This window comes from Antennarius striatus, chromosome 13 (assembly GCF_040054535.1).
Source record: "Antennarius striatus isolate MH-2024 chromosome 13, ASM4005453v1, whole genome shotgun sequence".
NCBI classification, from domain to species: domain Eukaryota; kingdom Metazoa; phylum Chordata; class Actinopteri; order Lophiiformes; family Antennariidae; genus Antennarius; species Antennarius striatus.
The window spans coordinates 17,017,149-17,035,433 of NC_090788.1; the positions used below are offsets into that span (position 1 = coordinate 17,017,149).

An 18,285-nucleotide genomic window follows, 5' to 3' on the forward strand; every position below is an offset into this window, starting at 1 on the left:
TATATAATAATACAATTTCCTTTCTCCCACCATTTAAATGGAAATCAAACCTGCATTTGCATGATTGCTCAGTGTTACTGAAAGTATGGAGGTGTTTCTTTTTTTCCTCACACTCCTGTAATTCTTTGGTTATGCTGTAAAACAGCAATTATTGAGCCTTGGTTGCCTCTAACTTACTTTGTGGTAAGAAAGTTTCTCCTTTCTCTTTGGAATTAAATCTCAGGAATATAAACAGTTTAATTATTCCTCTCTGTAGGTCTTCTATTTATATCTTCATTACACTCCAAAGGTTTGTGTAAAAATATGATACAATTGCATTAGAAGAATTAAAAAAAACACACAAAGAGGCTCATAATTTTTCATCACTTTAAACTTCTCTTCTCTTCTCTTCTCTTCTCTTCTCTTCTCTTCTCTTCTCTTCTCTTCTCTTCTCTTCTCTTCTCTTCTCTTCTCTTCTCTTCTCTCTTCTCAAGCTTTAATAGCCATCACAAATTGACAGTGGCTGCAGGCTGAAGATGTTGTCTCCTGCGTGATGGAGCATGGAAGTCCAGTCCCTTATTAGACACAATGAGTCTGAAATCAAATGACATAGAGAGAAAACGCCCATTAGGGAACAATGTCACAAGCCAAACCAGCCTGAAACAGAGGAGCTGTAAACAAGTCATTAATTCCCAACAGTTAAGAGGCTTTACAGAATTAAAGGTAAATGTTCCACCAGTGAATATTAGCCAGGGTAAAACGATATTTTGGAAAAGAGTTTTTTTTTTAAAAATGTCTGTCTTTACTCACAATTTTCAGGGCAATTAATCTAAAAGCAAATTCACAGAAACAACCGATATTTAACCAATTCCCTTCAAATCCACGATAATGACCAGGGTTCAGTAACAAGACAAAAGTCGACCGGAGCGTTGTCATTTGTGTTGTAAATGAGCGAGACACAGGAACAAACTGGCAGTTTCGCCAGACAGTAAATGTTTACCAGAATGCCACTTTGTTAAAAGTCACACGGTCATTGTGTTGATGATTACAGAGCAGTGGTGGAGCTGAGGAGCCTGTTTGGAGAAAGAGTTCCTGGTGTGTTTTCTGAATGCTGCTTTTTCATGACAGCAATATGGGAACAAAGACAGACCAGATGTGAATCTGTATAGATTGTGCGTCCTTGTGTACATCTATGTGTGCAGTGGAGAGCAGAGCTTTCCCGCTGTTGTGGACCCAGACATAAAGTAATTGCAGGTTAGTTCCACACAAAGCTGAAATCAGTGGGTTTGTGTGTAGAGCTACTGCTTTTATGCGCAGAGCTTTCTCAAGAAGCAACAGGTTATATACAGACAGTGAGGACAGAGAAGATAGTGACAGGAGGAAGGTTCCTGTCATTGATGGCGAGTGTTGAAAGCATAGAGTAACAGATGTGTGATGATAAACAGGCAAAAACACAGGAGGAAACATATGGAAGTTTTACAGATGGACCATTACTAAAAGCATAAGTTTAAGTTAGCACTAACATGAACTAAAAAGTACTGCATTCAAAATGTGAACTTTGTTTTTGTTTGTATAATGTAGAGATTTACTGATAAAGTTCTTTCCATCAAAAATAACTTTACTATGACAAAATTTGTCATGCATTACTGAGGTAGCTCTATTTTAATGTTATTGTTGGTCAAGTAAAACATAAAAGTTTAATTATAAATTATAATCAATTGATGCCATGTAATGCGCTGGCGTGGCGTTCGGTGTGTACCCCGAGTCTTGCCCTCAGCCAGCCACGATTGTCTCCAGCAGACCCACAAGGCAGATAAGCTGCTGGATACGAGACGATTCTGGTTGTCCGCCAGAACAAATAACTCAATCAAGGTGCAAAGCATGGAGGATGATGTGTCCACATGCTCACTTCCTGCAGGATACCCTTAAAGGCATAAGAGAAAAATCAAAAGCTGGAGATATCCATGGAAAAAAAAAGGAAAAAACAACAACAACATGCATTCACAGTCACATTCAGCCACAGTCACAGCACCACAGATTAAACTCCTACTTTGTAATTCTGGTGGGGCAAAGGTGTGTGGGTGGTGAGTGTCTACAAAGACAGAGCACTGCAGTTGTATTTCCATGAGGATCAGCCTCACTTTGACAATCTGCATTTTTTGTCGATGGTTATTTTGTGGCTATTTGGTGGCTTTTTAATGATTCCTGCTGAATAAACTGCTGAAAAACCAGATAAAACCAGGTGACCAAGCCTCACTTACCCTGCTTCATATATTCACAGGACAAACATAAATAATCTTAAAACCTTTCCACGCTGACTATTAAACTGACATCAACATATAAAACTGATGAAGAGTAATCCTCTCTAGTGTGACTCTTCTGCTGAATTTTAAAGTAAACAGAGTAAATAAAACTAGATTTAAGGTAACTTTTGAAATTCCATGGCAAAATGAATATATTTACAGAGAATACATACTATATATAAAGCAGACAGTATGCAGAGCAAAGAATATAATGATAGAAATATATATTTAGAAGTTGGTTGATAGATTTGTTGGATGACCTGAAACACCAGTAGGTGGTTTTAATATAAGCAATGATAGGATTCGCATGTGAACAGACGGGGAAAGGACGATGAGACAGAGAACTGATCCATGAGGCACACCTTATAGAGGCGATGCAGGAGAGGACGTATAGTTGTACGAAGTTATACAACATTGGTGAAAATTTATTTGGCTTGTTAAGTAGGGGTCCAGCTCACTTTGAAACTTCTACCTATTATGATAAGGAGGGGATAGTTTTGCAACATGAGCACTAAAATATTCCATAGCCGATCTGACGGGTACCTAAAACTCACACTGTCCCCAACTTTTCACCATCCCATCTACAGTATATGGGTTCAAACCCTACAATCTCCATATGTGGCCTTATCACGTCAGAGCAGCTGCTGTGTGGAAAGAGTCCCATATCCTGCACTGTATGAATATGTAAATCTGAGTCTGAACTATTCAAACAGTTCACAGTACCGGGTAGGTGATAGAGATGGGCTGCAAGGATGAGTCAAAGATTCAAGGCTAATTAGTCAGATGGGAAATGAACAAAAAGTTTGTGAAGGAGGCATCCAGGGAATAAAAATGATTGGAATCACAACCAGACAGCTGCTCATCATGTAAACATCATTTATATTTGACCCCTTAATATAATGTCCTGGGACACAAATGTTATGGCTGCCAGGTGAAAATGTTCTCTCCTCTTTAATTTAATATTTTCCATTTTTATTTTGACTCATAATGATGTCAACATAATCCTTTATTCCTTATCACTCCTGAATCCCAGTGCAGATATAACACACATTTAGCCAAACACTATTTCTCTCTCTTTCTTTCTGACTAAGAATGTTCCAGCACATATAGCAGGTAACAGCTGGAAAAGCTGGGGGTGCCATTGTTTCTTTGGAAAAAGAAGAAGAAGAAAAAACAGGCAGGTGAAGCCCTTTAATCACCTGGCATTTTAAATGTGGGTGGTGGTGAGTCAAGAACAAACTGTTGTCATTCACAGCAATGAAGTAACATTTGGGCTTAGGGAAGTTTTTTAAAACTTAAAAGTTTTCTTGTTTTAGAATAACTTCAAAATATTCATTTTCTAATGACAATTTTCATATTTGAAACTTGTAAACTCTCAATGACAGCATAAAGATCCTTCAGCTGGAACAAAGCAACTGTATTAATTAGTCTAATTATGAGATTAGGGTAAATAGCTGTATTCAAAAAGCTTGTTTGGAGAGTTGGGGAAGGAAAGAAAGTTTATTCTGTCATGGCTTAGCCTTGACAGGTGTTCCAACTTTCTGCACAAACTTACCCCAAGGACCACCAAGGTCTTGCAGGATAGATTTTTTTTCATTTTACAAAACACTTTCCAGCTATTTAGGTCCCTAACAGCACACTGTGTATTTCACACACCAGTGTTGTTCCACACACAAATATATTTGGATTGGTTGTTGTTTCTGAATGATACTTAACCGTTGTAGACTAACAATGGCAGGGTCATTCTCTCCCCAGCCTAATGGATGACGGGAGGTTTGTACAGCTTTTTATTTTTCCTGCTTAAGGGAAGGTCGACATGTTTCAAAGGGGCCATATGCAGCTGCTTATTTGTCACAAAATAGGCAGAAAAGATAAATAAATTAATGTTTACATGAACAGAAAGTAAATTACCCAGTTTTTGCACTGGTGTCAATTTATTCAAACTTGTCTGCAGCTAGTCTTGAGAGAGCAAATGAGAACAAACACAGGAGAAGACGAAAAAAACATAAATAAGCTCTAGAGACAGACATTGTCCTGTGACCCTTTATTTAGACAATACAGCCTAAAGTCCTGTTTTTCTAAATAATAAAAATCCCACTTGATTTTTTTTTTTGGTCTTTCCGTTGAATAGTCAAAATAATTGCACGTTTTACATATGACATTTAAGTTTAAGGCTTGGTAGATTTATTTTCTTAATTTGATAAATAATACCATGAATTTCAGAAACCTTATGTACAAAATCATCTTTAATCACTAATATGCGTACAAGATCTTTTAGGTGTGCACCTATTATCTGCAGAAATGTGGGGGGGGGAAGTAATCAACGTATTGTATTGATTGTATTTTAGAATTTTTAAAAGTTTTTTTTTTTCTTTAAAGTTAAATTTGCCTCCAAAACCTTAAAGTAAGTTGCTGGTGAGGTTAAATCGTGTTTATCTTCATAATATAGACAAAACAGCTGCCTTCTGGTTTAGAACCAGACTATTTCTCCTTATGTCATCAGTGTACATCCACAGATGTCACGAAGGTATCTGTGTCATACAGAGCAATGAACAAACTCTTCTTCTTGTGGGGGGGGGGGGGGGGGTATGTTATTTACAATCCATTCTCATATCTTGCAAAGAGCACCCCTGACACGGGAAGCTCAGTAATTGCAGGAACTGTAATGAATCGCATCAGTGTGATTCAGATCCTCCGGTCCACGCCTCCCCGTGACTGTCAGCTCAGCTGCCCACTCGCCACCAGGCTGGGATAACAAGCCCTCGTTGATCCTCCAATATGGTGCGGCATGGGCGGTCGCGCCTTTACGCAGGCTCTCCAGCGTCTGAACTTAAAACTCCTGCGCGCTATTCTCGCGGAGTATGTTGAGGGTCCGGTGGGATAGATGCGTGGGTGCCTCCGTGCAGACATCCAGCGGACTTTAATGATTTTTTTTTTTAACCTCCTGGCATCAGACGCACCGGAGCTTTTTTTTTTTCTTTCCCCCCCCCAACATCGCCGTCACTGGATGGCTGATTTCAGGGTTGGATCACATTTCGTTGCCAAGATGTTCCATAGACTTCTCTTGTGTTTATCCGTGTCATGTATTGTTTTCGCGCAGCCTGACAGCACCGGATTATTTTACGCGCTCCGATCTGAACTGTCCGAAGACGCAATCTTGGTGGCCAACAACGGAATACGCGTGCCTTTCGGGAGATCGGTCTTCATCGACCCCATCAATGATTTAGTGATCCAGACACAACCGGGAGACCGATGCAGCATCACCGTGCTGGATAATGACCCGCTGTCACAGAGACCGGGCCATCTCTCTCCCAAAAAGTTTCCGTGTGATTTCGGCCCTAATGATGTGATCTACTCCCACTACGGATCGAGGAGTCCGGCCAGAGACAGAGTCCGGCTGCAGCTCAGGTATGACGCGCAAACCGAGACCGTTATCATCCCGTTCATGATGGAAGTTGAAGTAGTTTTTACGCAGCTGGAATTGCTCACCAAAAACATGCCTCTGACTGTCGATCACCTGAAAGGGATCAGCAACCCTCTTGATAAGAGGATTTTAGAGTTCACTTATGACAGAGACTCCTATAAATGTGAAGTGACGTCCCTGTCTGGCGGCAGCGCGCTGCCTAGATATGGAAAACTCATCGATGGGGGGAAACTTTCTCAAATGATGGACTGTGATGAATTCACACAAGCTGATATCCGCTATGAGCACACGTTTGACCGTAAGTCTCCAAACAGGGACTACGTTCCCATGGTTGTGGAGTTGCATGATAAAGAAAACAACCTCCTGAAACAGGAGTATTTTCATCTCATGATTCGCATCAAAGAAGGAGAAGAAAACACTCCCCCCAAGCCCAGCTTTTTATCCATGATGATGATGGAAATCAGCCAGTTTGTCATGACCGCGCTCACCCCTGATATGCTGGCTGCTGAAGATGCAGAGTCAGATCCAGATGAGCTGATTTTCAACATCACCTCTCCCCTGTCTTATGAGGAGGGCTATATAGTCAGCACCGATGACAGAAACCTCCCGATCACATCCTTCTACCAGAGAGACCTGAGGGATCTCAAAATAGCGTACAACCCCCCGTCCTTGGACTCAGACACTGAGAGGATTTTCCAGCTTGAGTTCGAGGTGGTGGACACGGACGGGGCCGTGTCAGACCCCTTCGCTTTCATGATCGTTGTGAAGCCGATGAACTCTCTGGCCCCTGTTGTGACCCGTAACACCGGTCAGCTGCTCTATGAGGGACAGTCCCGTCCTCTCTTCAGCACCCACAACCTGGAGATCAGTGATGAAGACAACCTGGACTCCGTCACCATCACGGTGGTGGACGGGCTCTACCACGGAGACCTCATGGTGCTGGGATCTCACAGGAAATTGTTCACACCTGCTGATCTTACAACCGGAGCTGTTGTGTACCAGCACGACGGCAGCGACACATACAGTGACAACGTTGTTTTCAAGATGTCTGATGGAAAAAATGAGGTAGAATTCCTTTTTCCCATTACGGTTGTTCCCACTGATGACGAGCCACCCATTATAAACGCCAATACTGGCCTGGTGTTGTTCAAAAACCACATGATGCTCATATCGCCCCTCATGCTCAGCGCCGCTGATATTGACTCTGAGGACTCAACCATTAAATTCACCATCGTCCCCCCTGTTTCCACCATCGGCACAGTGCTGTTAAGGCAGGCAGATGCTCCAGAGGACCCCTCCACCTGGAAATTCAACGCTGAGGATGAGGTGTATGAGAAGGAGGTGACAGAGTGGCTTCAGAGGGATATCACTGATGGCAAGTTGTTTTACAAGCACACGGGTCCTCACAACACGGAAACCATCATGGATCAGTTTGTTTTCACAGTTCAGGATGACAACGACCCCCCGAATGAATCGGAAGAGAGTGCGTTTATGATCCGGGTGTTACCCATAGATGATGTACCTCCCGAGTTATTCCCAGGCACCACTCTACAGATGACCGTCCAGGAGTATAAACTCACTCACTTCAGCAAAGAGGTTCTGCGTTACACTGATTTGGACTCTGAGGACCGTGACCTCAAATACACAGTTATCCGACCCCCAATAGATACGGATGAAAATAACCCAATCGTGTTTGGGTCTTTGGTTTTGACAGAGAGTCCTGAAACTGAAGTAACTGAGTTCACACAAGCTCAAATTAACCATCATAAGATCTCATACAGCCCCCCAGATGTTGAGCTTGGAATCACAGCCCACATTGTGCAGTTTCATTACACCGTTGAAGACACGGCTGGGAACAGCGTGGAGGGGGCTTTCACCGTCTACCTCCAACCCGTCAACAACAAACCCCCTCAGATCACAAACACAGGCTTCACTGTGCCAGAACACGGCGTTCACATCATCAGTATCGCTGAGCTGGACGCCACAGACCTGGACACGCCAAGCGAAATGATCACCTTTACTCTGAGCCAACCCCCTAAACACGGCCAAGTCCAGGTCGCATTCACTGAGCAAGAGAAAAAAAGCGTTTTCAGAATCAAGGATATTTTAGAGGAGAGGATATCATACATTCATAGTGGGGAGGAGACAATAAGCGATGAATTTCTGCTGGATGTTAGTGATGGGATTCACGTTGTACCTGTGACAGTTAAAGTTAATGTGAAGCCTGTTGATGATGAAGCGCCAACTCTCAGCCTGCCCGCTGGAACAATTGGCTCTCATATTGATGTGCTGGAAAATGGAGCCACAGAAATCACAACGAACGTGATTCAAGGCCACGATGATGACACGGATGACCTCCAGCTGACCTTTATTGTGGAAGATCCTCCAGTTATGGGTGAAATATTGGTGAAAGGCATCCCTGCCAACATGTTCACACAGGCGGACATCATTAACGGTGTGGTGGTTTATGCGCACACCAGTGGTGAGATCGGTCTCACGGCTATACAGGATGGCTTCAATTTGACTCTCACAGACATGTCTGATGACTGGACAGTAGGTGGCAATAAGGTCACTGGAGTCCAAGTCGGAGTCACCATCCTTCCTGTTGACAGTCAGGCCCCTGAGGTCAGAGTGGGGATTCAATTTAGTGTCATTGAAGGGGAGAAATACAGCATTGGCCCTCAGCATTTGAACGCCGATGATAACGACACTCCAACAGATGATATCCTTTGCACAATCGTCGCCCAGCCCACCGCCGGCTATGTGGAAAATGTATCACCTGCCCCGGGCTCAGAAAAGTCCAGATCAGGAACAGCTATCAGTGCTTTTACCCTCAGAGACATCAGAGAGGGGAATATTTTCTATGTGCAGAGCATTCACAAAGGGGTAGAGCCAGTGGAGGACAGGTTCACATTCAGGTGCTCTGATGGCATCAATTTCTCAGAGAACCATTTCTTACCAATCGTTATCATCCCGGCGAATGATGAAAAGCCAGAGATCTATGTGAGGGAGATAGTCGTGATGGAGGGGATGAACATCGTCCTCGACACTCCGCTCCTGAATGGGGCTGACGCCGATATTCCACCAGAGGAACTGATATTCATCATTTCTAAACCTCCCAAACACGGTGCCATTTTAAATCAACTACCCACAGGCTCAGTTTTGGTGACTAATTTCACTTTAGAGCAGATACGGGAGGCATCGAGTATTATTTATGAGCACGATGACTCAGAGACAACAGAAGACAGCTTTGATGTCACTCTGACGGATGGAAAGTACTCTGTGCGCAAAACAGCCATGGTTTTGATTGTTGCTGTAGATGACGAGACCCCCAGGATGCTGATAAATGACGGTCTGGAGGTGGAAATTGGGGAGACTAAGGAGATCAACAGCAAAGTGCTCAAAGCTACAGATTTAGATTCAGATGATAGTTCTCTTACATATATCATCCGGTTTGGTCCCGGTCAGGGCTTCCTGCAGAGGAAACTCCCCTCCGGGTCTCTAGAGAACATCACACTAGGAATGAATTTCACACAACCTGAAGTTGACGAGGGGCTCATACGTTACACGCACAATGGTCAGGAGGGTATCAGAGACTTAATTAAATTTGACGTCACAGACGGGGTGAACCCTCTAATTGATCGTTACTTCTACATCACTGTTGGCAGCATCGATCAAGTGTTTCCTGACGTGGTCAGTAAAGGTGTTTCTCTGAAGGAAGGTGGCAGAGTGACTCTAACCACAGACCTTCTCAGCACATCTGATCTTAACAGCCCTGACGAGAACTTAGCCTTCACCATCACAAGGGCCCCAGTCAGGGGCCACCTGGAGTGTACAGACACTCCCGGGGTTCCCATTGTGTCTTTCACTCAGCTCCAGTTGGCCGGCAGTAAGATTTACTACATCCATACCTCTGATGACGAAGTGAAGATGGACAGTTTTGAATTTGAAGTCACGGATGGCTATAATCCTATTTTCAGGACATTCAGAGTCTCTATTGTAGATGTTGATAATAAGAAACCTGTTGTAACTATAAATAGTTTACTGGTCACAGAGGGGCAGATTAAGTTGATCACTCCGTTTGAGCTCACTGCTGAGGACCAGGACACGGCAGAGGAGCTGCTGAAGTTCACCGTCGCCCAGCTGCCTGTCCACGGGAAACTCCTCTATAACCGGTCGACGCCCATCACCAGCTTCACCAAACACGACCTCAACGAAAACCTCATCAGCTACAAACACGACGGAACGGAGTCCTCAGAGGACTCCTTCTCCTTTACTGTCACTGATGGCACACACACCGATTTTTATGTTTTCCCTGACACTGTTTTTGAAACATGGCGTCCCCAAACCATGAAAATCACCATCGTGGCCATCGACAATGGTGTGCCCCAGATTGTGGTGAACAAAGGTGCCCCCACCTTGAAAATTTTGACTGCAGGTCACCTGGGGTTCCCCATTAGCCGCAAAGTGCTGCGAGCAGAGGACAGGGACAGCAACCCAGCCTCCCTGGTGTTCCACATCAGCACTCAGCCCAAGTACGGTTACATCATCAATGTGGGGAAAGGAAACAACTCTGTCAACACGTTCACTCAAGGTAAGCTCTAAAATGATGATCAAACGACAATTATTTTAATAAGTCTTGTTTTGGGTTTGACAAGTGGGGGCTCAACACATAATCTCATATTTGGTTAATAAATACACAAAGGTCATTCTGCTGTCATATAATATAATCAGATGTCAGTTGCAATAGTGTCAGAACATGTCATTTACTCATCTTTGAGGATTTCTAAAGATTGCTTTATCATTTTATGGCATTTGTAATACTCTAATATTCATCTGCTGCTCTTTAACCTCAGACATTTATACCTGCATCAAACACTCTCCAATACTAAGTGTGAATCATTTTTCACACTTTATACCCAATGTTTTAATTCATAGAGTAATTATTGTGGATATGTGTGGCAAGTGCAGGTTTGGAAATTTCAGTGGTTAATTTGTAAGTCTGATTTAGATTCGCCTTGTTCATCAAATCATAATTAGTAGACCAAAGTTAGAGGCTTGATGTTTTGCAAGTCTTGTAGATGTGAGAAATGAATAATTTATTATTTTTGCGTCCCCAGGGGAAATGTTCACTTCTGATGTTCTCTACAGCGGTTTGTTAAATGAAGCAGGACAGGAGTAGAGGATTGTGTGAAAAGGTCAGTGCAGACCTTTTAGTGACAGGATGGCATTTGAGTTGTAGCACACAGTGATGGTTTGACCAAGTCAGTTCTCTTCGAAACGATTTATTGAAATTTGCCCATCCAAAATGCCAAAACTTTGCAACACCAGCATAGACCAAGAAATACCACCCGAATGATGAATTTACAAATATCTTTGCAGGCGATAAAATACCGCTGCTGATTTACCTTTAAAGCAGTGCAATCAGTGCAGTATTTCATACCATGCTGGAGCAATTATGAGAACAAGTAAGAAAATTCACCTTCTCATACTAGTGCTTCTGCATAAAGCGCAAACGGCCTGAGAATGCAGTGTGAGAAAGAGCTCTTCAGACTGCAGGAGACGGACACTTCTGACAAACGCTTTGCCGATGCAGTCTCTGAAGAAAAAAGGGCACAGATGAGACAAGAGTATGGTGAGAAAGAGAGCAAAGGGGACATAAGGTGGGGGCAGATAGAACAAGTAAAGTGGAAGAGAGTGCAAATGAGGCAGGGGGATAGGGAAAGAAGGGGGAGGTGTGTGTGGCATGAGAGAAATAAAGAATGAGGGAAGGGGCGTGAGAGAGTGACTGAGTGAAACGGGGTCGTCAGAAAAATCAGTCAGGTGAAAGAGACAATCCCTTGCTCTTTATTTACTCATTCCATTTCCAGGGCACATCTCATGAGGCGTACTCTTTAAATATTTGATGAACATTGTGCCCCTGGTTCACAATGTTGACTGATATTTGCGGGGTCCTTGGGTTCCACGCTGCGCCATGTAGAGCGCGTCATTTTGTGCTTCTCTCTCCTGTACGATTAGATTGCCACTCGCTGATTGAAGAGACAAACACCAGTTTGAATGAACAACATCAGGGTGTGATGTGTAAATGCATAGTGGTTATGCTGTTAAAAATTTTCACTCATGTCTCACTTTTGAAGGGAAGAGGGAGAGACAAGAAACCACCTAAGAGGTTTCAGATGCGTCCCAGCCAGGAGTCAAGGGTTTACACTTTTATGAACCTCCTTCCGCAGCCATCTATTATTGAAGGAGATGGTTCGCAGGGGCCAAGCCCTTTCACAGTCTCGATGATTTTCCTGTAAGAAATTTCTGGAGAAACGGTGAAGAAAAAAAAAAAAATGCATGCAGTGGCCTGTAATTCAGAGATGGTAGAAAACAGCTGTTGCTGTTGAAGTGTAGGCACACATCGCAATCCTGTTTTTAACGTTCTCAGTCTCCCTGTCATTAAAACATTCATTGTCACCTGTTTTTCTGTGCTGCCAACACAAAAACATGGAAGCTTCAGGATGTAAGTGTTTTCGGTGGGATTTGTGGATGTATCCTAATCATCCTGGATTACAGATGCATGACTTTCAGCACACTCTCTGGTAGAAAATTGTTCATGCTAATTGTTGATAAAGAACTGAATCAGTATGATACTAGAGACCTGCTGTTAGTGCAGTTGATACAGTGCTGAAGGAGGGCAGCCTCCACCTTTGAACACTCGCCAGATGGTGTTTGAACAAGCCAAAAAGTCATAATACAACTTCAAAGTGTGTTTTAGGCTTTTTTCTGTATCCAGCATTATCATATGTTTACTGTTAAATAGTTTCATAAATAGATTTTATATTATTAAACATATTGATTGAGAAACAATCTGTAGTGTAGCCACCATCCAGCTTCATGGTGGAGCAAGATTTCAAAAGTTTTCATCATGCATCATCTCACACTGACAATACACCTGCAATTCCTGCTGTATAAATGGCATGAAAAAGTTTGCTGTACTCTTTTTTGTTTAACTCACAAGTTTCTTTTTTCTTGTTCCAGCTGATATCGATGACATGAACATCTGTTATGTATTACGGAATGAAGAAAATGCTACATCTGATGTTTTCCATTTCTCGGTCAAAGATCATGGTAAGATTTCACCATTTTATGTTTATATTTGTATTAAAATTCCCTGTCCTTATAGTTTAATAGTTTTATACTGTTGCACTGTCTGAGAGAAAAGGTCCTGAACGTGTTGCGGAATGACATTTCAACAAAATGTTAAAAGCTACAAACTGGCTGAGGTGAAGATCAAATGTGTCACTTTGCAGGTCTGGTATTGTCTCTAACATTTAGACTCGCTCCTTCGGGTGATTCTGCACCTCGTCGTTCTGAGTTTCAGAGCAGGTGTCAGGGTTCAGAGAATTTCTCATTACTCACACAGAAACTCACAACTCTTAACTGTGATGTCAAGAATTGTATTTTGGCTCTAAGTGAATCTTTGATAGTTTCTGGCAGTAGATATGGTTCTTTCTTTCATTCATAATCACTGAACTATCCCAAAGTCATCCCTCTGTCATCTTCAGATGACTGATGTTTGCATTATTTCCATTTATTTCAGCCTTTGGGGTCTACCGTCAGAGCAGCAGAGCAGGATACTTCTGTGTCTGTATGCCACAAAAGATGCTACATCATTTAAGTTATTGGAAAAGTGATAAAGATGTCAGGTTCATCAAAGATAGACGTCTTCTTTTTGTCATTTTCAGATTAATAGGCATTATTTTCATAGATTACTGATTTATAAGACTGCTTGTCTGATATGTCAGTATGACTCCAGGAAGTGTCAAGTACAATTACTGTGCATTCGTTGTTGATGCAAGGCTGATTTCTCTGGATTTTTGTTTTGACAGCTCAGAGAAATAAAAACTTTCTCGGTCTACTGGATATAAAAGCTGATACAGCCAAACGACTGCACCTAAACGGTGCTGATTTTGGTAAACTGTTAACTGCCTTTAAAGGCTAAAGTGTTCATAGAGACATTAACCTTTTTAGCAGGAAGAAAATGACAACCTGTTTTTATTTCTATGAGAAAAGTCCTCCCGATTTTGAGCAGCTCCATCAGCACTGTGACTAACTTCTGGGTTTATGCACATGAAATGGCTACTTGAAATCTGGTGCGTTTGATATGTACCTCTGCTTGCAATGCGGATATGCATCTGCGTGACTGACTGGGAGTCTTGTACAAGTGTATTCATTTGAGTGAAAGAGACCTCAATAGGTGGATGCATTTGTCTGAGATCAGCAAGCTCTCAAAATCGAAATGTTGTAACAGTAGAGCAGAAATGATCAATATCAAAGTCAGACTTTACTGAGGCTACAATCAAAAAGAAGGTGAGAAAAAAATGTTCCAGTGTATATATCTGTGGGCCCTAAAAACAAAATGTAGATGAGTGGAAAAGAACGAAATGGGTCGTGTTGCACACAATAAACCCACACAAAGGGATCGTTGTTGATGTTTTGTCAGGAACACATTCGCTTGTTGTTTCCTTTGTGTTAGTACCTCAGGGACGGTGGTATAAATCATAGTGGAATTAGTGGAATGATTTGTAAAGTAATCTAGTATTTTAAGTGAAATGATGGAATAATTAAAAAAGCTAAATATCCTCTTGATGGTCAGTTTCATGAAAGCTTCACATGGAGTTTAAAGTGTCGCCACAGAGACGCATTTCCCACTCTGCCTGTCCGGTTGTTCTCTTCCATTTCTCTTTTCATTTTGTTTATGTTGAATAAATGGAAGGTGTTATTCTGTTATCTGCTCTCACTGAAATAAAACAATAAAGGTTCATTTGAGTTTGTCTCAACGTAAAAAAAAACTTCATGTAAATGTTGCCTCATGTTCACCTGGAAACTGCGAAATCCAGCAATTTATGTCGATGTGACAGTTAATAGACATAATTTACATTTAAACATTTTGTAAACAGTAAAAAGAAGATGCAAACTTTTTTCATGATTGCACATGTTGAATGTCGAACAAATTCCAACTGTGTCAGCTCCCTGCCGGGTCCTCTTCCTCCTGTGTGATGGGATGATGGTACTGCATGCATTAAACACTAAGCACTCATGGAACAATTGATGTAGAGCCTCGTAAGCCTCCTATAATTGGGGTATTTAAATGTAATGGGCTTTGTGGAGAAATTCTCCGACTCACTTTCAGAAACTTTAATAACACATTCATTCTGAATCAATCCCTGACCTATAGGGCTATGTATCATAAAGCCCTGAGATCATGGGTCGTTTTTCAAGGTTATTACTTACATTGTCAGCGCAATATTTAGTCTTCAGTTGTAGTAGGAATTAATATTTTCATTCACTCCTCATTTTTCAAATGAGTCTATGCCTCTACCACTCATATAGAGCAGTTAAATATACCAATCACCCTATAGAGCGAGAAAATCATGTATAATGCTATTTTTTCCTCTTGTGGCTTGTAATTTAGCCATGGACCCAAGTTCTTTTCACACTGTGCTGCTAATGCACTCAAAAACAAGTGCTGCTGCATCGAAAAATAACTTCTTTCATACACATAAGTGGAAAAGCATCGGCAAATTGATTGTCCATGGGCGTGTGTAGTTTTTTCTCCTTCTCTCCGCTCATAACGACAGTCTGGCTTCAGGCTTTTTAGAAGAAATCCCCCAAATGAGAGCATCTTCTTTCCAACCCTATATTTTACAGGAAGTGAGCAGCATGTTACTGCAATGCATTAATGTTCATGCGAGTGGGACGGCACCATGTATATTTTTAAGATGTGTTCAGACACTTACCCAGATGTGCGCTCATGCACACTCACGCTAACGTCCCACACATGCATACACAGCAGAGCACCAAGGGGTAGCTGAAGGCTAAGGAGCGGTTAAGCCTCCAGCACAAAGAGGTGTTTGATATTTAAGAGCCCAAGAAACATTGCGAGTAATGAGAGCCCAGGGCGTTTGAGCTGGGCAGAGCTCCAAGGCAGCCACTGGTAATTACATGGCCCTATTACAGGCTCATCTACAGGGGAAGAGTGACAGGAAGTACCTCCTGTCTCAGGTTAAGACCAGCAGGATGACTGTAGTTAAGAATGATGGGCTGGAGCACAATTTGTTTCCCAGGCTCCCCTTTGACTGTGGGACGCTCAGGTGAAAAGGAGCATCTGTCTGTCTGTCTGTCTGTCATCCATCCATCCATCCATCCATCCATCCATCCATCCATCCATCCATCCATCCATCCATCATCTATCTATCTCATTCACAAATCTGAAAAGCCATGTATAGATATTATTTACACACACACACACACACACACACACATACATACATACACACATATATATATATATATATATATATATATATATATATATATATATATAGAGAGAGAGAGAGAGAGAGAGAGAGAGAGAGAGAGAGAGAAAGAGCGAGAGCAAAGAGTGAGAGAAAGAGATCTGGATACACCAACACAACTCTCCACACACATCAAGCAGTAATTGTCCTGGAACCATACTGTTGTCATTTTCATTGCATGTGGTGAACATCAATTTCATGTCTTCACAAATATCTCTTGAATGTAGCGAAACACTTTGTGTTATTAGCCACAGAGGACCAGTTGTCCCTCTGGACTTCTGCAAACGTGCTGTTTCTCCATCATCCGTCTTGTGTGGCCGTGATGTGTCCTGAGTGCCTGTCTGTGGTGCTGCTTCGATTTTTATCTCCTCCTTACAGTCTCCTTGTGGTTCCCTCATCCCTGTTAAATGATATGTGCTGCACATTAGAGACTTTATTTTTTTCAGTGGGATGAAATAATCAGTCCCAAAAAAAAGGAAATAAATCGACTCATTTCAAGACTGCTTAGTATTTTGCCACCTTTAAAATCTAAGAAGCTAAAAAATGGGAAATGATAGTTAAAGCTGTCATTAATGTTTTTTGTCCAATGTTGAACCACTGTTTAGAATTTAGTTTGGAAAGAATACCTAATTGAGCAATACTAGGCTTTAACATACCACAAATAGAGCATGTAATCAGTTTACCTTTTGTTTTGTTTTTTGTTGTTGTTGAGATATCAGTGCAGAAAAGCAAGGTAATACACGAACATGAAGCAGGGACATACAGATTGATGCATCCCATGGTTGAAGGAAAGGATTCTATTCATCTGTCAGCATTCAGGAATTTACCGTCACTTACTTCTCCCTGGACCAAACTGCTCTACCTTTATCCTCTCTCCCTTCTCACATTGTCAGGCTCAGATCTCATTGGATGTGTTTTATTAATTTCTCCATTTTTTTACTCCCCACACCCCATCCTCATTCATTGCATATTTTGTTTTTTTCGTGCTATTTTTGTCCGTCTCAGCGCCTATCACTGCCCTATTTTCCTCTCAAGGTACAGTCATCAGTGTTCAGATTTTTGTCCCTCTTGTCTTGTTTAATGTCAAATCACACCCCGTTTTTTTTTGCGGTGAGTGACGACTCCGTCCCAGACATCAGCATTAGGTTTTACTGTCACACCCTCCATGTCTTCCTGCTGTTTGTCCCCGCCTGCCATGTTTGTCTGTCAGCATCCAGGCGGATGGATGGATCTGTTGTTGGATTACAGAACACTCTGCAGTCACAAAGTCACTCTGCTTGGTCTACATCTCATGTCAAGAAAGATCAGAGTATGGGACTTGTGAGACGGTTTTTTATCGTGTTAATCATATTTAATTCTGTATTTTTCTGTAAATATGTAAACACACATCACTAATAAATATCCTCAAAGCTAAAAAATAACAACATTTATCCTTCCAGGCTTTAAAATGTCCTATTTACATCTTTAAGAGTTCAAATGCAATATTCATATTACCTGTTAAGCTTTTTTTTATTATTATTATATTTCTGTTTCACAGCACAGATATGATCCTTTTTCTTTTTTTTATTTCAGGATTCACTTGTTTTTCTGTCAAATTCCCACCCTGTCCTCCTTCTTGAATTTTTTTCTGTCATCAAAATGAAAGTGCTGAAAAGTGACAACTCCAATTCACATTAAAGTACACAAAACTGCATCACACATTGTCTTCAACACATCTTGCCACTTCATTTTTAATAGGGCTTACGGGACCTTTAATGTATATTTTAAATCATTTAAGCATTGCATAATGTAGCTAACACTGTACGATTGAGGTGCTTTTATGATCTCTGGTTAATATTAAACCCTCTAATTTAAAAACATACACCCAAAATTCAAAATTAGAAAAGCTGCTGAAGCAATAATAAACATATTCTGTCAAAGTCAAATTTCATTTTAGGGAGTTGGAGAAGCTAATGAAGTGAAATGAGAGCAGAGAGGGAAAAAGTAGAAAGGAGAAATGAGAGATTTCAGCAGCTTTCATCCGTGCTCTCAAACACAGTTTGCTCTCACGAGTCCCTGTAAGCATCCCAAGCTACATTTAACTCGTCCCTCTGTTAAATATTATATTGGTGGCATGGGGAGATTGTTTTCTGAAGGTGGAGTGATTGGCATCCTGGAGTTGTGCCTGTGCGAACAGAATAATGGAGAACAATTGCATTTAGGTGTTATCATTTGTTTGAAACCCGCATAGACAATG

At 41.7% G+C, this 18,285-nt stretch overlaps 1 protein-coding gene across 1 annotated transcript in view; it reads left to right on the forward strand.

Moving 5' to 3' along the window:
* Positions 1-5,143: 5,143 nt before the first annotated feature.
* The window catches only part of frem2a (FRAS1 related extracellular matrix 2a), a 57,317-nt gene continuing 44,175 nt past the window's right edge, over positions 5,144-18,285 (forward strand). The window contains exons 1-2 of the mRNA XM_068331492.1: positions 5,144-10,300; positions 12,730-12,819. Coding sequence (XP_068187593.1) covers positions 5,167-10,300; positions 12,730-12,819 — 5,224 coding nt within the window. The 5' untranslated portion in view covers positions 5,144-5,166. The remainder of the gene's footprint in view (positions 10,301-12,729; positions 12,820-18,285) is intronic.